Source organism: Zonotrichia leucophrys, chromosome 1A, assembly GCF_028769735.1.
Source record: "Zonotrichia leucophrys gambelii isolate GWCS_2022_RI chromosome 1A, RI_Zleu_2.0, whole genome shotgun sequence".
Lineage (NCBI taxonomy): Eukaryota > Metazoa > Chordata > Aves > Passeriformes > Passerellidae > Zonotrichia > Zonotrichia leucophrys.
The window spans coordinates 14,330,615-14,357,167 of record NC_088170.1 but is presented as its reverse complement, the minus strand read 5'-3'; the positions used below and the strand labels follow the sequence as shown (position 1 = coordinate 14,357,167).

The following is a 26,553-nucleotide window of genomic DNA, read 5'->3' as shown; positions in this document are numbered from 1 at the left end:
CAACAACCACAGAAACAGGTTATCAGAAGTGGGAATTAGATAAGAAGCAGGTAGAAATTAAATCCTAAAACCAGCTACACTGTTAACTGTGATCAGTTCCATAGTTTATTTTTCGCCCTATCTTAAGTGTTTAGATTTCTAAATCACTACAGCAATTTAATAAGAAAGCAAGTTTGACTACCTGAAACTAAAGGCTGATTTTACCAGACCACTGTTATAGACAAAATACAGATGAGAATGTTTAGAAAGCTGGATACTGATGGCCACACATAGAAACTGAATGCAAAACTGAGTTTATATCAATTGTTTTTATTAGATATCAGCAGTTTACAAATTTGAATTAAGAAAATTACAGAACAGAATTAACGTGAATTCATTCTTGGTTGAAAAGTTTCTTCTTTAAGGTCATAATCATTTTTATGCAGGATGTCATCAGCAATAAATTCTAGACTGTCTAAAACACAGCCCCCTATTTCCTTATTCAATAATTGATAATTTATCAAAAATCTAAGATTGTGCTAAACATTTTTAACAAGTATTTAATTAACTACTCTATTAGGCCCTTAGTATATTTCAAGTTTTTTTTTTCAATTTTTACACAATACAGAATTTTTAAAAGCACTTAAGGATTCTATATTGCGATTTTTTTGTAACTTTCAAAACTAGGAATAAATAGACTGTTCCCACAACAAGGTGAAATCCACTATTCAGCATTACACATTTTGACTTCTCCACATTTCACATCTAAACACAGAACCTTCTAGCTGGAATACTGTATTAAACCACTAATTCCCCACCATTTTAATGCACATCAATTTATGACTTCAAGAGCTTTTGCTTCCTGGAAACACAGGTTTAAATTAAATGAATATTTTGCTACAGTCTACTGAACACCACCACCTCCTTTCTCCTTCCTGCCTCACAGACAGAGCCAGTAATGAAATAAAGCTCCCAGCTTATCTAACAATAAGGCCATTAAGAAATAAAGACTGGAAAGGAAGAAAAAAGAAAATGTATATGCAATGTAACAAGTTGCTGCAAGATTTCTGCTCTGTTAAGGTGAGACAGCACTAAGAGGCTGAGTCAGAAATCTGCACTAACAAACAGGTAAAAACATCATCAGTCTTAAGGCAACCTTCATTTGAATCAGCAGAGTGATTACTTGTGTGCCTGAAGAGGAATCTCTTTAGCTTCAGTTAGGAACCGTATCGGTCCTAGAAAAGCAAAAACAAACACAAACCAGCTATGAGTGGGTTTTCCATGCAGAGAAATCAGTTTTACTTCCATTTGTGCAATAAATACCAGCTGAATTCTTCAAGACTTTCAGAAAATTGACCAGTGCTTCCAAGAACTGGAGTTTAGGGTTGAATTCCAGGATAATCAGCCTGATTTTCAAACATCTGAGAGCTCCCAATGACCCCATACAGGAATTACCAAGTGACTGGAGCACACAAAACATGCTGGACACTGAGGCCAGGATGGCTTATTTCATCCAAAAACATGGATCAGAGGTCAGCTAAAGAGCCAACACAAGATGGGCTGTATGACCACTGCAGATCCCTTCCACCCAAACTATTCCATTCTGAGTTAGGAACTGTGAGGAGTTTAAAATAGAGTGACAACAAATAACTTTCATGATGGGATTTTTTAATTGTAAGGAAAAAGATATCCTAATGAAGGTGAGCTAGCAGATAGAGATCTATTTTCTAAATGATAAAGATTTATTGTCTACTTTGAGAGCTCTACAGAGCTCAAAACCAAATGCATTCTGCTCTCCCTAAAGGTAATTCAGAGGCAGGATCCATGGTACTAAATCCCTACAGAAAGGCTTCAACTGATGGTTAACAGATTGTGGTATTTTTACTCACCTGTATAGATGTCATGACTCCATTAGCAAGGACAGAAAGTTTTCCAGCCACAGATTTCACTCCTTGTTTAAACTGAGTTATATCAGGAGCTGAAGACAAGACATTGCTAATATTGTAGCTTCCTAAAAGGAGACACACACAGAAAACAGGATTTTAAAATATTAAAATCAACCTTTTTTTTTTCTCCCTGAAGTACAATGTATGACCAGGAGCACTAGGCAGAGATCTCAATGTCTTAAATGCACTTCCCTTGGATTGTTTTCAGGTTTTCATAATTCCACTCAAGAGTGCCATCCTCTGCACTCTGCATTCCCAGGAAAGCAATTCATGTTTGGATAGTAGATGACTTATTGTGTACTTCCAGTCTGTGACAATGTTGTTTTGTATCCTCAGCAGCTGTTATCCCCTTGCAATTTAAAGAGGAATGCACTTCAGAGGTGGCTGAAGTGATGAGCCCTATTTGTGTGCATGCAGAGGGGTGATTTCCATGCTGTTTAAACACAAACATTTTGCCTTACTACATTTGAGGCTTGGAAAAATCCATAGAAATTACAGTAAATGTAAATAAATTAGGTTTCATAACTCCAGAGCAATGCTGGCAATCCAGCCTTCCTTAAAATTTGGACAGAATTAGCTCAGCTGTTATTACGGGAAGTGCAGGTCTAAAGGTAACAGAAATCAAAGATAATTAACTACTCTAACTGCATGCTAAGCATTAACATGCTAACAGTTACTGTCACCCACTCACTGGCGAAAATAATTACTGGCATGGTTTAATGTCAAATATGGGATACTGTCACAGGCACAAATCCAAGTAAACCAGAATCACAGAACTGTGATCACAGAGTCAGCCCAGAAAGGCCAGGGCTGGGAAGAACCTCAAAGATCATCTCATTCCAACCCCCTCCCATGGGCAGGGACACCTGCCACTATCCCAGCTTGTTCCAAGCCCCATCCAACCTGGCCTTGGACACTGCCAGGGATCCAGGGACGGCTACAGCTTCTCAGTGCCAGGGCCTCCCTACCTTCACAGGGAACAATTTTATCCCAATATCCAATCTAAGCCTCCCCTCTGTGTGTTTAAATCCATTGCCCCTTGTCCTGTCACTCCAGGCCCTTGTCAAGAGTCTCTCTCCATCTTTCCTGTGGGCTCCCTTCAGGTACTTGAACGGCACAGTGAGGTCACCCCAAAAATCTTGGGAATAAATGGGGCTCCAGGGAGTAACCATCCCAAACCAGACCATTCTCCAAATGGAGACTCCTTTTAATCTTCCAAACAGGGGTGGAAGAGGAAGAGAGAGAAGGAAGAGGGAACCTGTAGCTCCTCTATCCTGGCAAGTTAAAGGCACCTGCCTCCTCAGCAGGCTGAGACAGACAATCCTGGAGATAACCTGTTTTACCTAAGATAAGAGGATGGTTTGTAGCACAGATGTCTTGTCACATTAAGAGAACTTTGCACTCCAATCCTTCCACCCAGCATGGGTTTATAGGTATTATAGATGCTCTTTACAGATTATCTTCAAGAGTTCCTTCAGACAGCCCTATTTCTGAGCTGTAATCTGGACTTCCTTATGATCTCTTCCACTCATCAAATGGTTAAGGCATTTTTGTTGCCTTAAATCAGTCATAGAAATAAAATCTGCAGATATAAATAACCTGAGAAGCTCTAAACATCTCCCAGCCACAAGAATTCCCTCATCATTTGCTGGCTCAGTAAAGTTCATGTAAACAAGGCAGGAAAGCATCTCCTTTTCTTGTGGTTTCCTTCCAAATCAGCACTTCCAAGTCAGCCACTTGGCTGACATCAGCATCAGCTCTGAAACAATGCAAAAAGGCTTTTTCTTGCAGCCCCCTCCTTGGTTAAAAACTTCCCTACAGCATTCTGTACAAAAGCAAGGAGCCCCCATTGACACCTCATCAGTGCTCATCAAAACAACCTCAGAGCAAAGGACTGGCAAGGTCTCCAGAACTACAGTGGTGTTTTTATTGACAGTGGCCTGATTACTTTATAGTTCCATAAAATAAACAGTGTCCTGTTTATTTTATGGAACTAATGATAGTCTGGGCATTCATTCCACACCGGACAAACTGTCAGTGCAGTAGCATGTCTCCAAGAAGGGCCACCCCTCAGTTTTTGGGGTGAGGGGTGTAGCAGAGACATGCAGGAAAGGAAGTTTCAGTACTTGACATGGTGTGAATTTACAACACCGTGTTGCAAATGCTCTTTCAAGTGGCTAAAGCAACTTACTGTGAGTTCTGCTTGATATCTTCTTCCCTCATTAACTTTTTTTTTTACATTACAAATTCCTAAAACCCAGTTTTACTTAAGCAACCAGTATCAGGAATTATAAATAACCATACAGTTATGTAATACCTAAAATAAATATATTATATAGCATATTTAAATAATAGATTATAGAAATATATTAACTATATCGTTAATATAAAATTCTGTTTCCTCAGTGTGTGTGTGTTCTCTGCTAGTCAGTGTATTCAAATTTGCTTTCAGGGGATCAAAACTTAACAGTCACATGTTTTTGGGTTTTTCCCTCTTACTTTTCCAAAGTAAAATCAGATGCTGCACACTGTTTGTTTTTCCAGGCTGTTTGAATAATTACTCACAGATCCCAAGTTCTTCAGTAACTCTTCTTTTTCCAATTTCTTCAAAAGTTAAGGAATGAAACTCAACTGATTAAGCCTATAAAATGTTCCAGCATTATGTGCCACCTTTTCCATTGCACATTATTGCACAATCCAAGAAGTGTTGGAAAGAAAACATGAGACATTTTCAATATCCTAAGGGGCTTCTTTTCACTCAATCTAATCTTTCTCCCTTTCTGATTTGATGAACTACACTCCCCCATGTGAGATGCTCCAACAAATCTTTGAAACAAACAAGTGAAGATCTTCTTTAATAATTTTGCAAGGCCAGAGGTAGAAGCAAATATCCCACTGAATGGATATGCCATGCAACAGATTACATGGGAATTTCAAGTCCACTAACATTTATTTAATGATTTTTCCTAGATCCAGTATTATGACAGCTAATGAGCTACTTATGGTAACTGATCAAAAAAACTACCTGAGAGTCCATTTAGGTGTTAGCTCACTGGAAAATATTACAGTTTTCCTTTGATAGATGTTACCTACAAAACAGTCTGTTATTTGCAACACAGTCCCCAGTATAAAATACTGAACTTACAGAATCAAAAATAAAAAATTTGGAGTTTAAGGGGTTAATTTTCAAACACTGACTACACCTGCCATGCCTGTTTGAGCTGTTAGCATTCTGCTTGCAGAACACAGAGATGAGTGTGATGAGGAGCAGAGTCAGGGCCTGCATTCCCCACATTCTCACTCTGTTTGATTTGTACCTGCTGATTGTTTCCTCTGGTCTTCAAACAAATCAGCTGAACTTATGGATGTGCTTCCAGAAAGCCTTTCTAGCCGAGCCCTTGCTTCATACTGGAAAAGAATTGAGAACAAAAAGGATTTTACCACCTTGATGTCACCTTTTGAGGTCACATCAGGCAATCTGAGAGACTCCAGACATTTAGAACTGAAGTTGTGCCCCTTTCAGTTTTCACATCACTTACACCGAGTTTGCCACCATCTCATTTCTGAGTTACCCAAGAGTGACATTTATCATTGCAACCCCAAAGCTCCCACCAGCTGTTAGTTACCCTACAACAGCTGGAAATCTCTGCAGCCATTAAAAACAACTAAAAAATGTGAAACCAAGGGGAAAGCACTGCAGTTAACATCCTGCTGACCCTTCCAACCACATGACACTTTTAACTCAACTTTTTCCAAGTTCCCTGCAAACAGTAATTATATTTTTCATTAGTACTTACACTGTTAGTTTTTCATTCAAAATCTGTATCTCGCCTCCAAAATGCAGCACAATACTAATTTCTTTTTCCTAGGCTGATTCTACTCCATGCAATTCACTGAACAATTTCTTTACCTGGTTACTTTTACAACATTAATGTTTTCATGTAACAAATCCACACAGGAAGATGTTTCAGCAGTGGTTTGTTGGCATCAGTTTGGGTATCCAGAACAAATTAAGACTGATTCTATCAAAAATCAGGAGTGCTAAATCATAGTCTACCACTTCTAGCATGAAAGAAGAATGATGGAGGTACAGTCCTGCATGCAACTGCAATTCCTTAAAATTAAATTATAAACAATCTGAAATTTCTACATTTCTAAAATAAATAATCAAGGGGACATAATTCTGTAAGCTCACAAATTCTACAAATTTTAACTATTTATTGCCTTCTCTCTTACTCACAAGAATTCCATTTTTATAGTCAAAGAATATTTTTACATTTAAAAACACTTATCACTGTTTCCTACTTACATCAGCCTGATCTTGCCTTCCAAAGTACATGTCTGATGAAATGGCTTTGACATTGCCAAATTTTTTCTGTGCCTCATCTGTGTTTGCAGAAGGTTCATGTTCAGGCTTACGCCGGGATGCAGGCCTGGAAGGAAACAAACTGCATCAGGGACAGACACCTCATCCACATGAGAATGAAAGGAATCAAACAAGAAGCACTCAAGTGCTCAAATTGTACAAGAAAATGAAAAATATGATTTAAACTAAAAAGAAGAGAGGCAGAAAACACCAAACAAGCACATGCTCCCCCCATTCTTACATCTTCTACTTGGTTACAAAGATAGAAATTCAGCAGTCATAGAGAAAATATATTTTTTATCATCACAACCAGACCTGTTGCTTGTGTCTCTAGTACCTTCATCCTCAGAACTGAGCACTCCAAATTTTCATTCATTTGTTAACAAGGCTTCCTTTGATTTATCACACAATAAACAAAGCAGGTATGTGCTCAGAACAGTGCAAATATTTGAGTTTCTCCCCACATCTTTTGTCTATTTCCTCTTTTCCTGAAAGTGTTTGGGAATTACCTCCACTACATGCATTGGACTCTGAGCACAACAGACAGTGCTTAAAATGTAAGGAAGAAATTCAGCTTACAAAAGAAATTCAGTCAGGAGATCCCTTGACTGCTGATGGAAGTTCTGGCCTAATTCTCCTTCTACAGACTGAAGAAAATCCCACTACTATGACCAGGACTCAAATCACATTAAAACTTGGGCTTTCTGGACAAAAATCAGTTTGGTTTTCTTGGTGTACCTGTCTGAAAATCCTGTGCTTTTTGAAGTTAACAATATATCAATGTCTTTACTATTATTTTCTTTCTTCCAAAAAGCATCTGAATTGTCATCCCATTTAGAGAAAGTGCTGCTCCTCAGATCTGAAGAATCAGAGTACCTAGAACAAAAGAAAGAAAAACCTTTTGAAAAGTCAGAACTTTCTAATTATTGAAAAGTGGGAATATATTTATTTGTTGTTAGATAATGACTGCTGTAAGTGTTCACTAGCAAGTAAGTTTTTACCAAAATTACAGTTGTCAGTGAGTAATTTGGATTTCACAATACTGCTTTAGAAGCTTTGGACAGTTGAATCCAATGGCTCAGAACAGGCAGGAAAGCCTTTATTTCTGGTTCTGTTTTTTTTTTTTTTTTAGTTCTAATATTAAGAACTTCTGAGTTCTACCACACATTTGATTAAAATTAAATGCTAAAAAGATATTTCTTGAAAGGGAGTCTGAATTTAATACGGCAATCTTCTCTTGCACATCAAAACTATGGGGAAAACACAAAATAAAGAAAAGGAAAAAAAATGAAGCCTGTTTGTAAATTCTGGTACATGAGTTGATCTTTTCCCCTTTTGATTACCAACACATACCTCAGCATATGTAGAAAATATTTGGAAAAAAAAAAAAAAAGAAACCACCAAAACCTATTAAAATGCCAAAGATTAAGATTTTGTGCTTGAAGAAATTTACCTGAATTTTGGCTATGACCAGGATGGGAAGAAAAATGATCAAAACCACAGGGGGATAGGAGAATGGAACCATTCAGTAGAACGAGATAAGATATTAAAGTCTGCACCTGCATCTTGTGAAAAATACTCTTAAAAAAATTCTCCATGTTTGCACTATGAATGGTCAGGCCACTTGTTTTTGCAGTTCATGAGAAATGTGACACCTGCAGCAGCAAAGTCTCAGCACTGAGCATGGAAAATACGAGGGACAGATTTGGAATGAACTTCTACAAAAAGCAGGAGCCTCTCTCCTGACAGACAAAAAGAAACCACAGCAATTTTATAAATTCCATAGTAACAAACAATCAAAGTGTTTTTATGGATTTGAAGCTTTCCAATCTCACAATGGCCAACAAAACCATGGCACTGGGCAGGGGCTGCATGAGCTGATTTGGGTAAAAGTGTTTATTTTCTCTAGCCTTTCCTCTTAGATTTTTGCAGCTTTGCAAAATACTTCTTCAGTATTTCAGGTGGGGGAGAGAAAGAAAAACTGCATTTAACACAAAATTTTAAAATATTACATTGTGATGTTAGTAAAGATTTTATTAACCACAGCAAAAGAAAACATCAAAATACAGGATTTTCAGAGGCTTCAATTTTATGTCTAAACCTTGAGACCTTTAGCTTGCTTAATTGATTTATCAACACCTTAATATCCAGTATGATTATTTTGCTTTTGGGCATATACTAAGATGATGCCAAAGCTACTTTGCCTCTATTTCAAAGTCACAGCTTGAAATAAAGGATAATAATACCCTTAAGAAGTCCAAATCTGACTGTTCTTTCTTTAAAAGAATGAACTTGTGTACCAACTCCAATTAGATCCTCCCAGCTCAAACCAGAACAACAAGAGCAGGGAACAGCCAGGTTACAATCTATGCTCTAATCACTGAACCACAACACATTAAAAGCTCCTCCATAATTCATCCTTTGCCTGCTGGTAGCTGATGAATAATTTCAGAGCAGTAACAGTTCTTTTCAGGCAAGCACTGAAATGCTATGCTTTATTTTACAAGACTGCTGCCACTTTCCTTGGACCCACATTTGTATTTCTGTTGCAGTGATTGCACTACAAAACAGTGACACAAAAGCCTTTGTGCTTTTGTTGCCTGTCTACAAGCAATTAGGTACAATTTCTCACGTTGCTGTGGCATGGATCCAATAAAGGCAGTTTATGAAAGCAACACCTGTTTACATCTCTCAGTCCAGAAACAGCTGGTTCATTGCAATTAGTGCCTGTAAGATTTAATTATTTTCCTTCTCCCAAGAGAAGTATTTTATAGTGTGCATTGCATTCATCCTCTGATAACAAATGTTTCAATTGTTTTTTGCTCACATTTTATGTTCAGATACATAAAAGTCTCTGAAATAGGACTGCAGACATCCACACAACACACCCAGCACAATACCTCAAGAAGACTGAGGTTTGTGCATCTGGCATGCAGAGAATGATGCAACATCTAATACCAGACTTCAGAGCTTATTTAATTTCAAGACAACAGCACAAGAAAGAAAGAAAAAAGGAATGAACACAAGTCATCCTGACAAAAAATTCGCTGGATTTGGAATACAGCAAATGGCAACTGTCCATGCAAGCAGAGACCAGACTCTGGACAAGATAAATCTACAAACAAATAGTTCAGACACTTTTCCAACAAAGCTACCTCCCCTCCTTCACAAATCCACCTGTCACTGAGGCAAAGCCAACCTTCCCACCACTCTTCTGATTCAGATGTCCCCTTCAATCTGTCTCCATCCCAGCTTTCAAAACCACTGTGCATATTTTTATGGAACCTGCACACACTTCTGGGCCCATCCAGAATCAAAAGCTTACAGAATACCTCGAGCTAGAAGAGAAGTAAGAGTCTTCCACATCATCCATGTACTTCTTCTTTGGCTTTGCAATTGTAGGTGTTTCCTGCTCGATTGTTTGCATCTCTGAGGCCACTGAGTGAGAAATGCCACTGGGGACAGGAAGAAAACAAGCATGTCAAGAGATGACAAAACTCATACCCTTAAAGAAAAAAAGGAAATCAAAGCCCAAATCTAGTTTCTGAAGCTTGCTAAGAAGCCCAAGCTAAACAGACGTTTAAAGAAAGAGGAATTAAAATAAAGGAAAGCCTTGGAAAATCGTAGTTCTCTCAAGCAGGGACAGGACTTCTCTGAACACAAAGCCCATTCTGGCAGCTGGAAAACACAATCTAGGTTGACCTCTGTCTGGCAGGTTAGAACTTAAATCTATCAGAAGTTTCCCCTTGACAAAGAGAAGATTTTTTTGCTGATATTGCTCAAGTTTCCATAACATGCTCTAGTCCATTTCTTAATTTCCTGAGTAAAATGAGGAATAAGTGCATAAAACCACAGAGTACTTCAAATACAGTTTCCAGAACTTCACATACCTCCTACTGCTGCCCAATCCCATGCCAAGCCTCTCCAGTTCTGTTTTCTTCTTACCAGAGAGGTTTAAGGTTTCTTCTTTGGCTTTAATATCAAGATCTCTGTAGGCCAACCTTAAAGATGATACACTGGAAAAAAACACAGTTATCAGAGAAATGTTCAATGCTACACTGAATCAGCCCAGGAATATTAGTAGACATTAACAATATTTATAGTAGACATAACAATATTTATTTCAGTGCTGTATTTTCTGATGTCTTCCCTTAAGGCACATCTGGGGTCAGCTAAGTCTCCCATCCCTACCTCCAAACCATCTTAATATTTTCCAGTCACAGCAGTGCAGCAGAGACTAAGGTTTTTCATCTTGATTACAGAATTGCAGAAATACTGCTTAAATTTATTTTGTCAGGTCAAAAGGGACACAATTTTTATTGATTTTAATGAGCATATTTTAATTCATAAGTCTCAACTGGCATAAAGTACAAATGAACTTTCAGAAGAAAGGCAAATGAGATTTTGGATGCTGCTGGTAGAAATGCTGCAAAGCAGAGAGGAGTAACTGATAACATCTACCCAGCACTTCATGCAGGAAGATTAGCAGCCCTTCTCAAGAAATCTATTTTATGAACATCAAAATCTTATTTGCTGTTGATTAAAACAAATGGGAATACTGATCAAGTTTTTAGATGTAATTTCAGCTATCTATTCTTGTCAGCGCACAGCAGAAGATAAGGAAATTCTGCAAGAATTTAAAATCACATTTAAGTCTCAGAACTGTTCCTCCTTCCAAATACTAAACTACAAAAGAATCACTTCCACTCCTTGCCACATAAAGTCAAATTAAATTAATTTAGTAAAGCTTAGTACTCAAGCTTTTAAAATTAAAAACGTTACACAAATTAGTTGGAAGCAAATGCAACTTTAGCAGAGTTCACCTTCCTTTCATTTTGGTATCTGCTGCCACCTAATTGATAATCTCAAGGAAACACAATTCTCTTGCCTGCACTGGGGCTGGATCCATAAACTCAGTGCATGTGCATCCCTCATGTTTACAAGCATTTTTAGAGGGTTTCAGCTGCAGCAGAAAGGTTGCAGAACTTTTAATAAAAGTTGGCTGGATCTTTAGATTTATACATTTCTGACACAAAACTCAAGACACTGCTTGAGACTTTCTTCCAAACTAAATTATACAGTCAAAGACAATATTGATAAAGAACAATAATACATGAACAATCATTTTTTTTATTATTTAGTTGTTACTTCAGAGTCTCTCCCCTGGTAGTTTTTGGCAAACACCAAGAACCATGATGTTGTGGTTAAAACACTTCAAATGATCCCCTTGGGATTGGCATTTTTAATGCAACCAAAACATTCATTTCTGCAAGGACAACAGAAAAATAAGCAAAAGGAATGGGGAGGAGATTACAGACCAAAGACCTTGGTATCATGAGCAAAAAGTGATCCTGTAATTATGTAATAATTCAGAAAACTTCTTATAAGGTTATAGGATGGATTCTCTAGCACCTGACAGGCTGTTAAGCTCTGTAACAGTAAAAGTGCAAACTGACCAATGATTTAGTATTATATTTTTGATGACAACCAATGAAATATTAAAAACCAAAAGCACTTAGCAGAGGAATCAGGAACAGCACCCTCTGAGCTTTAGGGCTGAGTATTTATTAATTAAGGTGCACCAACAGATTCAAGACTTCAGACAGAATTATTCAAAGGGTTTTGGTGAAAGTGAAGGCAGTTCCAGTAGAAATCAGTTGACAACTTCATCAAGCAATTTGAGACATACTTAAACTTCCTCTGCTCTTAGTACAGCAAGTACAAGCTGAATATTCCCTATGCTCTTAGAAAGACTGCTTTCAATAGCATTGAGCTCACTACACCAAACCAAAATAAACCAGGTAACCATCATGAGATGAAAAAAATTCAAGAGCCAAGAGTCTTCTTAATAATTAATTTTCTACAGTAATCAAGTGTATAAACATATATTTAATAGCCAAAAAAAAAGCATTGGGGGAATTACTGCTTGGCTCATCTTAACCATGTCTGTTTGGGAATTTCTTTGAAGAACTGAAGTGTTATTTGCATATGCTAATTTATGGTAGTATTTAAAATGCTGTCAATTAGCTCATTAAATTAGGCTTTATGGTTTACCATTTTATAATTAATTCATACTTACAGTGGCTCTTCCTTCTCAGTCTTCTTACTACTGTGAAGATCTTGTTCCTTCATTTTATCTACAGCTTGTGCTTGTTTTTCGATCTCATTGAAGCTTTGGCTGCTCACTTTCTGGGCTCCCAAACCACCTTTTTTGGCACCAAGCTGGAATTACAGAAAAAGAAAAAACCAAAACCCCCAAAATTATAACTGAGAGAACCACCTAAGCTGACTCAACAGCCAGATGTGAAAGCAACAGCAAACACTACATTCTGTGTGGGAGCAGTCCTTGAAGACAGCAAGGACAATTTGGAGCATAGAAAATACTTCTTTCCATATTCTGGACTTCAAAATTCTGTTTCTGCTAATTGTTGTTACAGATTTAGTTAGCTTTGCAGTGAAGTCTCACAGAAAAATTGAAGTATTCATGTTTTAATTGTTCAGATATTGGCAGGCTCAAACAAACATAACACATAGAACAACTTTGGTTTCTTTTGTTGTAGAGGAATAATATAATAAATTTAGTTGCAATGGAACCATTATTTATAAAACAATACTGCAGATATGGATACAAGGGTGCTGACTCAAATAGTGGCACAGCCCTCAAACTGCTGCTCTCAGTCTCCTCTGTGTTTAATTCCTCACCTGCAATACAGCAGCAACAGTAAAATTCACAATGCTTCAGCTTTTATTGCTTTAACGCCTTCATGTAAAAGCTCCAGGCCATGCACACACAGATCCCAAACTGTACCTGCACTGTTCAACTCAGTTCTGTTGTTCTCACTGGAAGGGAACAGATCTGCACAAACCACTCAGAATAAAAAGTTCCTCTTGGCTATTAGGGTCTTCTGGTGGGAGTACAAAATCATGGGATTTAATCTAAATTATCTGCTCCAATAAACCTTCAAAATCTGCTGTCCTACAGTGGCCCAGACTTAAAAGGAGTGAGTGAGTCCCTGTAAGAAGCTGTTACCCTGACAGCCCATGACTGGGGTGGCATTAGGGTGACTTTTAGGGATGCTTCTTCAGCTGCAACAGCCACACATTCAAAACTTGAGCTGCCTTCCTCAGTTTTCCTGTGCCTTGACCCATCATTCAGAGACACTAAACTCTCTTCCTGCCTTTCTACAGAGACCAGATGCTAATAAAGTGCTAAGACTCCATGCAGAAGCAAGTCTGTAAATATCTTTAAACTATCTTAAAATAAATGACCTATAACACAGTTAAAAATATTCATTGTTTACATACACTTACCCCCTTCTTAGCTTGATTTGGCTTCTTTTTTATGAAGGTGGTGTTCTCTGCAAGGATTACATTAGTTAACATACAACTTTTATTAATTCCAGAACTGCAGAAGAAAATTTCTGTAACATCAACCTCAAAATAGTTTTTGCCATTTATTTTCATGTCTTTCTACACTGAGGGGCTGAGATACTAAACTGAGCTATGTAACAGAGCTGTGGATATCTCCAAGAAAATGTGAGGAGCTACCTTTGATTGGAATCTCTTGGAAATATGCAAAAGGAATGAAATTACAGCTCAGTTGTCTGTTGCAAGCTCCTGCTAGTTAACAGAACAGGAAAGCAGGACTTGCTCTTCTGAATTAGACCTGAGGTCCACCTGACCTCATATCACTCCCAAGATGAGTTTTTTCCTGTCTAGAAAGGCATTGGCTGTGTTCAAACCCACCGGTGACACACATAGAACATACCTGCATCACTAAAACATCACAAGCATGATAAACAGCTCCTATATTATCAACTGCTCCTACAGCATCCTACTGGATGCCTGTAGACACAGAAAAAACACTCTGAGCTGAAATTTGCATGGAAAGGGGCATACACAGAACAGAGATTGCTCCCTTTAGACAGAACCTGTGATGTCCAAACCAACCAAGAAAAGCACTTGTCTTAGGAGAACATGTTAAAGATACAAATGAGAAAAGCATGAAGTGCATCCAGTAAAGTTTTTTGTAGTCTCCAGCTCTAAAATAATCAAACCCAAATAAAAACAGTGATGAAGATCATACCTGCCTAAAGAACTGAAACAGGTCCAGACAGCCCTTACTCTGTGCTGCTGAGAATGAACACTTTGTTCAGAAGCCTGGTCCTGCAGGACAAGCCTCACAGTGACAAATCACAGAGGTATTTTATTCTATTCTATCTCCATCAGCTTTTTTTCCTTACTCACAGCATGACAAACTGCTCAGTGTTAAGTATAAAAGCCTGGTCACTGAAGGTATTGCATTATCGACACAGGATTTTAACAGTCCAAGTTTTTATGTTCAGATTTCTGAAAAGGGAGCAAAATCTATTTCCACAGCTCTTCCTAGGCAGACATTCTCTTTCCAAAGGGATATTTGGGCTCCCTACACTTGCTGCTCTCCTCTGCTGCTTGCACTCATTACCTAATGCAGGCTGTGGGGATGTGCTAAGGCCATCAACACTTGGTCCATGTTCTGATCCTAAAAGATAAGGAATAACAAGGGTAAGAATATCAGAAGGCTCTTTAAAATGCATGAAGTACCAAAACACATCTTCCTGTACTCAGGGTAGTGCCTGGTAGAGACACCATAATGTGGTATTTCCATCACAGCTTTCCCAGTCACTAAAAGGGCAGCAGGCACCCCAAATTCTTGTGTTATTAAGCATGGTTAGGTTATTTAACTATCAAAGCAAGGTAAAAAGAGACTAAACTAAGAGAATATCAGAAAAATGCAAGTTATTGTTAATAAAGAATCAGTCGTACCTTCAGAGGATTCTGGAATGTTTTCTGAAGTTTTCTGCTGGAGAGAAACTGGTTCTGGTAACATCCACTCTGTATCCTTTGCCTTGGTAAAAAACAGACAGAATCAAAAGTGCACAGAAAACAGAATGCACCAAATAAATGAGCACTTAGCTAAAGACTGCCTAAGCATCACTGGTTTATAATTATTGAATTCTTATGATTACAGCTTTTAGGATTAAAACCTGTACTCATAAGGGCAGCTATTAAAATTACAAGAAATGCCTACCTTTTACTAAAAACAAGATGGTTTCAACCTACTCCTGAGCACTTTTATTTTTCCTCTCAGGAATTCTGTTTACTGGTTTTGATTCACCATCAAAACCAGTAAAATGCATTTTAACCGTGCTTTAGATTTATTTAAATTCTGTTGGATGATTTATTTACATATAATCACCACACCTTCTCCCCACTAGAAGCTCTTGCACTTCCTGTTTTTTACACATTTTTGATTGTGAGCAACATTCCTGGTGCATCCTCCCACTCCCTTCACACACATCCCCCTCAAAAGGCAGGTTTGTGACCAGCTCCCAACAAATGCTGTAAGAACTGTTACACTTTACTGATTTAAAACCCAAGGTACCACACAGTACATTTATATCAGAGCACTTCCGAGCAAGAAATCCTGGCTCCAAGTGGAATTGTTGTGTCTACAATAAAATAGACTTTCATTCCACATTTAGCTACTATTTGGGTCATTTAAAATGATCATCTTAGGAAGTGGTTCACATCCAGGAAGAATTCTGAGACTCACAGAAGGAAAAGCAGTTAAATATTAACTCCCTGACCTATCTTTTCTCTCCAAAGTTTTCTTTCAGGGTTTAATCTTCACCATAGAGCTCACAGACAATCAAAGTGTTTAGAAAGCAAACAAGAATTTGAGAGGTAATTTGTACCTTGGTAGAAACATGGGATGCAAAAAAATCCTCCTCCTCTTTGTTCAGAGGTGATGCTGGTGGTGCTCCACACCCATCTGTCCACAGCTGAAATTAAGGGCCAGAATTTTACAGGTTAATTGCACTAATGTATTTTTTTTTAATGCATTAATCTTAAAACAACTCTGTTTTGTTTTCAGGTTAAAAATTATTGATTTTTTTTCTTGTCCATATTTTTTCCTTACAAATTTATCTGGTGTTCAATAGATGACATTCCTTTTTTAATTGAATTCATACATATTTCATGTGCTCCTGGTGGATCAGCCAAAGGCAGATCTCAGGGCTGGGGTCCCCAGAGTGCCACAGGACTGCAGGACAGGACTCCAACCTGTGACCTGCACCTCAAGATCACCCACAGGCAAATCTTTTCTCACAGCTCTTCCTACTCCATGCAGGAATAATGAGCTCTGTCAGAAAGGACAGTGAAGGTACAACAAGCTCACCTCACCATTCAGCAATCAGGTCCATCACTAAGTCAGAAAAGGAATTTTTTAACATGTGACAGGGGAGGCAATAGTTGGTACTAAATGCAATAATCTGAATCATTTACTTCAGTAATTTAAATAGCACATAATCACTTTAGTTTGCAGTGCACAGCTAAAAATATTTACTAAATATTTAGTGATTTTTTCAAATATTTAATATCAAACTATTGGATGGAACCTGTAATTGAAGCAAGATAAACAGTTCCTCAAAGAGTCATTTGGGGAACTTGCCATAAACTTAGATACACACAGTATATTGCACTTCTTGAACACATTTTACATCTTAAGCTGCTTACTAAGTCAAAAGAAATATTCTCTGAACTTTGCGATGTGAAGTCTATTGTCCATACTATGAATAATTAAAATCATAGTTATCTATTAAATTTCATGCTGTTTGATGCACAGATAAGAGAAAAAAAATCAAGCCTTCTTGCATTTGATTTCCACTCATCTGATCAACTTTAAATGAACCAGTCACAAACTTCAACAACCTGAATTAAAAAATCAAAACATGTTTTTTGTGTATGAAGAAGAGAACTGTTGTCAAACTTATCTAACACTTCAGAAATCAATTCTGGACGCTTTGCTTAACTCCTGTCAGCAACCTAACAATGTTTTGACAGCTTGCATGAACTGCCTCAGGGTTTCTGATGGAGAACAGCAAGTTCTACACAACTTGCTAATTTCCCAAATATTATTTTTGTAGGGAAAAAACAAAAAAATACATTATTTACCTGATCAAAACATACCCCACTTAAATCACACACAGTCTGTAGTTAATTCCATTACAATTTTTCATGCTGCATTCCTCTAAACATTCAATTTCAGATAAGCAAAAATAAAACCACTACATGGTTCATGGAAAAATGGCCACATTATCTGAAGACTGATAATCTTTTGTATTACTGATTAGAAATCTAAAGTGACTTTTAGAGGGAAAGGAGGTGAAGTTTTTCAGGAATCTCCAAGCCTCAGGACACACACTACTCACATCAGTGCCATGCTTTCTGGTGGCCTGTGTTGCAAGAGATTTGATCTTCTCCTTGTACAGCTGAGCAGCACGACTGTTGTACTTGGCATTGGTGTCATTGGTTGTGCACCCATGTTGGTGGAAAAAAGCAGACTGGGAAGCAGAGCACAGAAAATGCTGTGAGGAACAGGCTTAAAAGCTAATGACATTTCACACAAAAATATATTGCAATGCAGCAAACTACTCTGCTCCTCTGCCTAAATCTAATCTTTTAAATTATGGAGTCTAAGTATTCTGCAAAGTACAAAGGAAACTCCACTCTGGTGACTTCTTTCATATAAATAAAACAAAACAAAACAAAACCAAAAAAAAAACCAAACAAACCAAAAACCCAGTACATCAGTGTGATGCTTTAAGAGCATATAAAAATGCAAGCTTCCATTACACATAAAAAGTCCTTGTTCTGAAATTAGGCAATTAAGAGGAAGGAAGAGGTAAAATTAATTGCCAGTAGCTGTGCTCCAGAGGACATTCCTAATGCTCTAAAAGGCACTGCTTGGATTCATCTCTGTCAGGGGAGATCAGTGCATGCTCAATAGTATCAAAATGAGCATACAAAAATGGTCTTCATTCAAATGAAAGAGGTCTATGCACATATCTATGTGCCCAGATACGTTTATAGGCTTGTGTATTTGTATAAAGTTAATAAATGAAGACTGTGCATTTCTGCATGCAAATATATACCCCTATTAACTTGGTACTCAGAGGAACTTCCTAGAAACCCTAATTCCATTTACCATAGAGATTTGATCTGAAAGCACAAGAAACTAAGTACCCTGGATTTTCCAGGTATCTGAAGCACAGCAGGAAGCTCAGGACTGCTGTTATCCAGGATTCAGCATCATCAGGCAATTACAGAACAAAAATGATTGATATTAATCTAGCAAGGCTTCTAGCCAATAGTTAGTAAAACTAGAATTTGGTATTTAACTGGAACCAAAAGGGAATGGTTTTTTAGTGCCATTAAAAGAAAAGTGATAATTTTACTTCAAATGTCCAGACAATTTACCAATCTGTTTTTTCAAGTTTCAAGTATTAATCTGCTGAAGCAATCCAAAGAATTGACCATTGAGAATTTAGGGTATCTGGGGAGTTACTGAAGGTATACTGCACCTCTTGGTACAATGTATGATAGGAAACAGTGACATCCAAGAAGAAAGACAAAACCTCACAAAATTAAACAATTATGGTTTATTGTTATTCTTCTCCTAACAGGCTAACAGAAGACTTTTTCAGACTTTGCCATCTCTTCTTTCCAACTGCCTCAAACCCTTTACACAGAAGAATTGATATCATTTAATCAAGGCTTTTAAGCATTTGGCTCAAAAAGGAACTATTCTTAACATGATTAAGAATATGATGATTATTCTTAACATGAAATCCCCCTCTTCTCATTAGTCAAAGCTGTGATTTTTTTGTACTAATGACATAACAGAAACTGGATGAGGACATTTATATAACAGCAGTACTAACATGGAAAGGAATAACTCAGCAAGGACAGGCAGAAGAAAAAGAGGGAGAAGACACCATGTAACCGCTCAGATCTGTAAGCCTGAGATAGTGACTTGCTGCATGCAAAATTCAAAGAAAAATATCTGACTGGAAAATACAGAAATGGAAGATAAGTAACAATGACCCTGAACTCAGCATTTTTGTATGTAAATAGGAAAAAAATTTGGAAAAACCCTAAAGACTTAAAATGGTTAAATCTGTCAATGAAAACACTATGAAAAACAAGATTGGGTGAAGCTTCTTAAAAAAACAACATTAAGGACCAAGCACAAATGAAAAAATATAAGGTATAAGCATTCAGCAGAAATTGCTTTTGGAAGTTGCATGTTCCCCCACTGAGTGGGCCAACTTAAGGAAGAACTCTCAGTTAATTGTGGAAAAGGTGGGAAAAGATTGCCAATGAGCTTACAAAAAACAAAAAGGGAGACTGAGAACAAGACATCTGTCAACAGAACTTCAATTTACAAACATGCTGTGTAAGTACATAAAAAATCAGGTTGAAAGTAACAGCCAATGTGAATTGGCCCAAACCATGACACTGCTAGTCCCCCTCCAACAATGCAGCACATCTTATCTGCAGTGCTAACTCAGGTAAGTCAGATCTTTACTCCAGGGTGACTTTTGGCAGTTCTATGGGTTTTGGCATGGTTTTTCATGAGCCATGGAAGGAATGATGGTCACAGGAAGGGGCCATAAGCTTGCTTTACAAGCCATCTTTGAGCAGCTGTCTAAATTAGATGTGTACTGACAAGGAACCTGATCTGGCCTTTCCAGTAATTTTCAACACTGACTTACAAGAAAAAAACCAAAAAACACTTTCAGACCATACCAAAATGGTGAAGGTGCAAGCATGAAGGAGGAAATAACCATCAAGACGAATTCTTTAGAGATGGGGAGGTGGGGCAGGGGGAATGCTGTATTAAAGAAAAAGGACTGGAAAAATAAAAGTAATCCTAGGAAGAGAGACAGTAAGGACAGACAACATTTTCCAAGTCTACCAAGCTTCGATGTGCAAAGCAAACAGTTGGAAGTACGTACAGCATTTGCATTTCCTCCAACCTGCATGCATCTCAGCTGGAACCAGGACCAATTGGAATCCAGTTCTGTTGACCTACATATAAAGAAATTGTCTTAGTGTCACCACCAAAGCCATTTAAAATCACTTTGTTTCTGGCTTTTTGCCAAGTGTTTCTCTTCCTACCTTTTTTTTGTAATCTGTAGTTATTTATCAGACCCCAAAAGGCCCTGAGTCAGCGGCTGGGACACTCACTGGAACAGAACCAGCTCAGGGTGCAGATTTACTGCACCAGCTGCCTGCCTGAGCACTACCCAAGTACCAGAATAGTTGTGTGTGTATGTACAATACCACAGAATAGTTTGGCTTGGAAGGGTAGAACTCAGGTGCCACCACAATGAGCTGCTTCAGGAAGCAAAGCTGGCAAAGTGAACACTATTACCAAAAAGCTATCAGATACAGCAAAGCCAACACAATCAGAAGCTGAAGGAAGAATGGGTTTTCCTCTCTGAGCAGGTGTGTGAACAAACAAGACCATTAAAAGATGAATTTTGCTGTCCAAACTCAGCAATACTTACCGAATGAAACTCAAGTGAACGCCAAGGGACCGGTGGGTGCCTGAGCAATCGATGCAGAGGAACACTCCATAGGTGATGCTTGCCCAGCTGGGGTTCTTTGCTCCACAGTCAAAACACACCTGAAAGCAAGGAAACAAACATCAGTAACAGGACTTGAGCATAACCAGGCCTTAGAGTTGTATTACAGGTCAATGTAACACCCCTGCAGCGATCCAACTTTGTTAACTCATTCTTACAGCATTTGTTGACATGACAACTCCATGTATCCTAATTTTAGACATCTAAAGAGGAGTTACACAATCTGCCCACACAACTACAGCCTCCCCATTTCCAAAAATAACCACTGTACACAGGTTGAGAAACCAGGTCAGAGAACCCACATCAGCCTAGTTCAAACAGACGTTTAACACAGCACTTCCAGCACTGCTGGAACAGGAAAGTGGTTAAGAAATATTTCCCCGAAGGCAGCCTCTCCTCATGTGGCACTTTTGAGTCCTCAGAAGGTAATCAGCAGGACTAATGCCCTCATTATCTACTTTCCTATATTGAAACCTTGACCTTCAGGGCAAGCCATGGCAATCCAGCTGTGTGAAGAAGGCCTCTGAGCACAGCTTACCCAGACAGCCTCTGCAGATATTCGCATGATTCATCACACACCAATTGCCACATCAGCCCTTCCACTGTCTGTGCCACGCTGGTTAAAAAGCAACCAGGTCCACAATTACTGCATGGGCACCCAGGAATTTCCACCATGATGGACCTCTAACACTCAGCCAAAACAGCAAGAGCTGTGTCTGTGTGTGTCTCATACACTTTGCAGGTCAGCAGACCATGACTTTCAAGGCCTTTTTCAGCTAGTCTGAGTTTTGTGCTTCTTTGACCAAGGAAAGCAAGAACCAGAAAAAAATATCTGATACAAATCAATTATCAAATGCAAGGAATACAATAACTTTACACAGAAACAGCTACTCTGAGTTAATTCCATGTGCACACATCTATTCCTGTATGACAGGACTTTATCTGATCAATGCTTTTTCAGAGGTATCTGCAAAGATTGCAGAGAAGTATTTTTACAATAAAAGCATCCACCCAGGGGCACCTAATAAGAAACAACTCCACAGAGACAAGCTTTTACACGCAAATTGACAGCATTCCAATTTGCAACTTTATCCTTTAACGTCCTCCTATAAACTGAATGCATCCTCGGATAGCAATGGAAGTTCTAGCTATATGCAGATATAAAAAATAAAGTTTATTTCAAGACAGGTGGGACCATATGGAACATCATAAACAGGCCACAGAGCTTCCAGCACCTCCTTGCCAAGCTGAACAACAAAATAAAAATAAAATAAAGAAGTCTTCTTGCCAGAAACTCCCTCTGTAAACCTGGACAGAGATTTTTGTCTCTATTTTCTTGTACACACATAGTCAAACAAACCCTGAGTCTGGGCTCAAGTCATGTCACCCATCATCCATCCAAATCAATTTCAACTACATGCCCAAAGCAGTTTGAGGCTAAACTCCTCTGTTTAATGTGGGTCTATTTAGCTTGGGCAGTCCAAATTTATCAGGCACAAGCACAGCTCACCAGCAGACCCAGCATTAACCCTTCCAATACCTGCACACTCTACGGGTGAGCTGCAGTCAGGTAATGACCGGTAACACACAGAGATCATGGAGACCACAGCTCCTGCAGGTGCCAGTCCTGCCTCTCCCTCTCAACAGGCACTAACACTTATTGGTGTTATTTGCATATCCCACTCCTGCATGTGGAAATGGGGCATTCACTGGCATACAGCAGAAATGAGAGCAACACAGAATGGGGGACAACAGGAGGGGTTAGAGGGAGTTCCTGAAACAAGCTCAGGTGGAAGAACGGCACAGAAGGGGTGGGGGAAAAAGAATGAGTAACACTTCATGTAGGCCACATTCTAAGAAAACACACAGCCTAAGTAGCCAGAACTTGTTATTTTTTTCTCAAATTCGGTGAAGCAGCTCCTTAAAAAACATGAGATTCATTTTCATTTTAAATTGACTATTTTCAGGCTTTTTCTTGCAAGGCCAAAGGAGGATGGGTCAACAAAAAAGGAGAAGATTCTGCTTGAAACCAAATCCAAGAGAGCAACCCTGGTCTCACTTCTGATACAGGAGAGCAAAGCTGACTTACAGCTGGAAGTCTTGTGGAAATTCCCTGGAGTACAAATGGGAAACAAGAATCTGGAGTGGGTGGTTAAAAAAACACCCATGTTTTTTAAAAGTTCAGTTATAAACATACCTGAAGATCCTTCTCCTTTCCCTTTCCTTCCTTCCAATTATGAGCACTTTGTAATTTCAACATCTCAAAGTCAATTGCATCACCTTGGAGTTGGCTGCCACAGCTCAGTATCTTCACTCTCACAGGAGTCCCTAGCAGACACCTGTGGAGATTATTCCCAGGCATAAAAATGCACCTTTCAGGACTGAGATACAAACAGGAACATCCCATTTTCTTCTGAAAGCAAAGGAGGAACTGCTATTTCCATCAATGCTATGCAGCAGAAATAGATGCATGTACCACTAACATTTAGACTAATTTGCTTAGTTTTCTCAATTTTTAAAGCGCTTCTCACAGATAAATTTCAAGAAGAATCAGGGAGAAGAAATTAAAATCAATTTCAGAGCCACTGTAAGAAATTGTTTCCATTTTAAAGACAAATTGTATTTTCTGTACAGATTTAGGTGCAATTAAAATATTAAAATATTGATTGAAAATAAATGTGAAGGATATGCTTAAATAATCTAGTGCTTTCAAAATACACTTGCATGCTTTTTGTTTGCTTTATGTTGAAACACTTCACAGTGTAGATTCAGTAAGAGTCACTTAGGAGAAAAACCAGCCAAAGACTTAACTGAGATGTTTGCACAAGAGCAAACAGAGATTTGGGTAGAATCCACAGCAAGCAGTCAATAAATCACAAATCATCCACCTTGCGCAAAGCACCCGCATTACCAAAGAAATAAATAAAATATTGACCTTGGCTATGGAAATGCAGTAATAAATAGCTGACAGAAATGCTATTTTTGGCACAAGCAGAAGAGGTGAATAGGTTCAGGAAGAGCACTTATCCCTGAGGTCAGTGGTACACAGAGACTTTCAGCCTCTACATTTTGAACCTCCATTCCCGGGGCAGATCCACACCTTGCCATTCCCGGGCTGTGGATGCAGCTGCCGGAGCACCAACCCAGCTGGAACTCAGCAGGCAGTGCCTCAGCCAAGGGCATCTGCACCCAGGCAGCTCCCCTTAGTCACCAGCCACTGTCCCCAGATATGCGTTCCTCCTTCTCTTGCATCAGCACTACTGATCCCGCTGGGAAGCAGCTCTGCACGGGCACCTGGACCCAGAGCAAAGGTAGCGCCAACTCACAGCACCGCCACCCGGCCGGGAATGCCACCCTAAGGGAGGGAGCTGCAGGGCTGGCCACGGGAAGGCAAGGGGACTGCCTGTCTTGGAAGCACCATCACCTCAAAATTACTTAAGGGACACAAGATAGTAGCGTCCATGCTGGAGCAAAACCCAACACAAACACAAACCACACCCAAATAACACTGTAATAACAAAACTCAGCTACTGATAAACCACCAGCAATGCACACACACTGGGAGTCCAAGCAGAGGCAGGATGAAAGAAAGAATCGAAAAAACATTTTCAGAGGAACAGATCTAAAAGGTCTGACAGAATCAAAGAGAATTTCAGCACAGCCTGAGTGTGCAAGTCTTCAAAGGGGTTGAGCTGTACAACTCAAACACTCAACAATATCAAGTAGCTTAAGGACTATGAACATATTTATGGGTACAAAATACATCCTAGTTAGTAACTGTAACATGTTTGTTAAGTCATCAGGCAGCTGATCAACAGCCTGCTGTCATCAGGCAGCTCTACATTATGCAACACCCAAAGACACCAAGAACTCAAAAGCTCATCATAAAGGGAACTAACATCAAATTACAGATGTTAATTTTAAGACAATTATTAAAACATCACTTTCAACACACTCTAACCCACATATTAAACTGTACATTTATTTAAATGAGAATTATTTTCCTAAGCTCACATGCACTAAGAACTACTGCAGAGCACCCAGAACAGTGTAAATGCACATGCCTGCCTAGACCAGCCAGTTCTTCTCAAACTCTATCCATAAACTGCACAGCTAAGGCAAATTACTAAGCTTTTAATCCAGAACCCTTTTCAATATTTCCACTTTCCCATGTCTTTCCTCCCCCCCAAAAACGATTTGCAAATAAAAGGGGCAGATAGACTGCTTAAGAAGAGGAAACTAAAGGAAACAGAAAGGAAACAAACATGAGATGAGAAACTGATGGAAGAAACAACTTTTACTTCAGAAAAACAGTCAGGCAAGAGTGGTAGAGTTGTGAGATCTAAGCTGCTGTTTTTCACTCTCCCTCTCTGCCTTCTTAGGTCACCCAGACCGGGCACCACTGCATTGTTGTCGAGTTCTCTGTGCCTGGGCCACTTCTGTGCCACTGGCCCACGGTGAGTGGCAGCACGCATTGTGCATTATTGCTATGTGCCACTATTGCTATGTCAACACTGAATGTCTGTGTGACATCTGACATGGGGAGACAGATACACCTGAGCAACCACAGGTGCCACATCCACCTGCTTACACAGAAACAAGGAGTCCAGCACAGGGGAGCTGCTCCAGGCAGTACTCTCTAGTTCTCCTGTGATCCCAATACAAAAAAAAGCACCACAATAGCTCTAAACTACTCAATTTTCAGGCAGAGTGCCAGTGAATTTCAGGAGCTTGTAAGAGATCTCTGACCATCGTTGTTGGGACTAGGACCTTTCCTTGATAAACTTTTTACTCCCTTGCAAAGGCAAGTTTTGAGAATACTTTTGTTAGAAACTGAGTGCTCACCTCTGAGCTCTGCTTTGAGAAACCAGACCTGCACAGTCTTAATGAATTGTGTTCAAAGAGTGGAAGTCAGTTTCGGACCAGAGACTGACATCCGGATTCCTATTCCCAGAAAACAAACCCAACGTGCTCCTTCATCACGCTAATCCCAAGTTTCCTGGTGGGTGTATATTTCACATATGTTCTCAGCCTACATCGCAAAGCCAACACAAACAAGCGGCACAGAGCAGCCGAAGGCACTTGTGCCGCGTCACCTTTCCCAGCCCAAGGGCCACTGCAGGAACACCTTCACACCACGGAAACCCACCCGGGCACGGGACAAGCCCAACGGGATCCAAAAACAACAAACTTTTATCACTGTACAGGTGGCTGTGCCACTTCGCTGGATAATAAAAACAGGGAAATAAAATAAAATAAACACACACTCAACACTACGTTGCAGGTGGTCGGGAGCTCGCTTTTATGCTCAGCGGAGCTGACCCTCGCAGCGGACCTGAGGCACCCGGTGGGCGCCGCGCCTCCCTCCCCAAGGGCTCATCCCCTCGGGATGCGGGATGCCGGCCGGAGGGACGAGGGGCAGGCAGGGCAGAGCTCCCCCGCTCCCGGGACAGCCATCCCGAGGACCCACCGGGCCTTTCCCTGCTGTCCCGGGCCGGACGTGCCCGGCTGCGGGCCCCGCGCCTCCCCCGCCCCGCCGGCTGTGCGACGTGTCACCGCGGCGGAGCGCTGCCCGCCGGCCCGGCCCGGCCCTTACCTTGTTGGTGGGCACGGAGCGGAGCCGCTTGAAGATGGCGGCGATGTCCTGCTTGCTGGGCTCGCACATGGCGCCGGGAAAGCCGGCAGGGCCGCCGGGGGAGCTGCGAGGGAGAAGGGCCGGGGCTGCCGGGGCTGCCCGCGCCGCCGCTCCCGGGACGCTCCGCCCGCCGCGGCCCGGCCGGCCCCACGC

At 39.8% G+C, this 26,553-nt stretch overlaps 1 protein-coding gene across 1 annotated transcript; it reads right to left on the bottom strand.

Annotated features, from left to right (window-relative positions):
* Positions 1–289: 289 nt before the first annotated feature.
* On the bottom strand, positions 290–26,553 carry ARFGAP3 (ADP ribosylation factor GTPase activating protein 3). The gene is made up of 16 exons (XM_064701073.1): positions 26,362–26,553; positions 20,688–20,806; positions 20,133–20,205; positions 17,544–17,675; positions 16,029–16,115; positions 15,097–15,178; positions 14,756–14,812; positions 13,603–13,649; positions 12,371–12,513; positions 10,182–10,307; positions 9,624–9,746; positions 7,030–7,167; positions 6,235–6,358; positions 5,243–5,333; positions 1,869–1,990; positions 290–1,214 (listed from the first exon to the last, which is right to left on the bottom strand). The coding sequence occupies exons 1-16, from the start codon at positions 26,428–26,430 to the stop codon at positions 1,197–1,199; spliced, it is 1,551 nt and encodes a 516-aa protein (XP_064557143.1). The 5' UTR covers positions 26,431–26,553; the 3' UTR covers positions 290–1,196.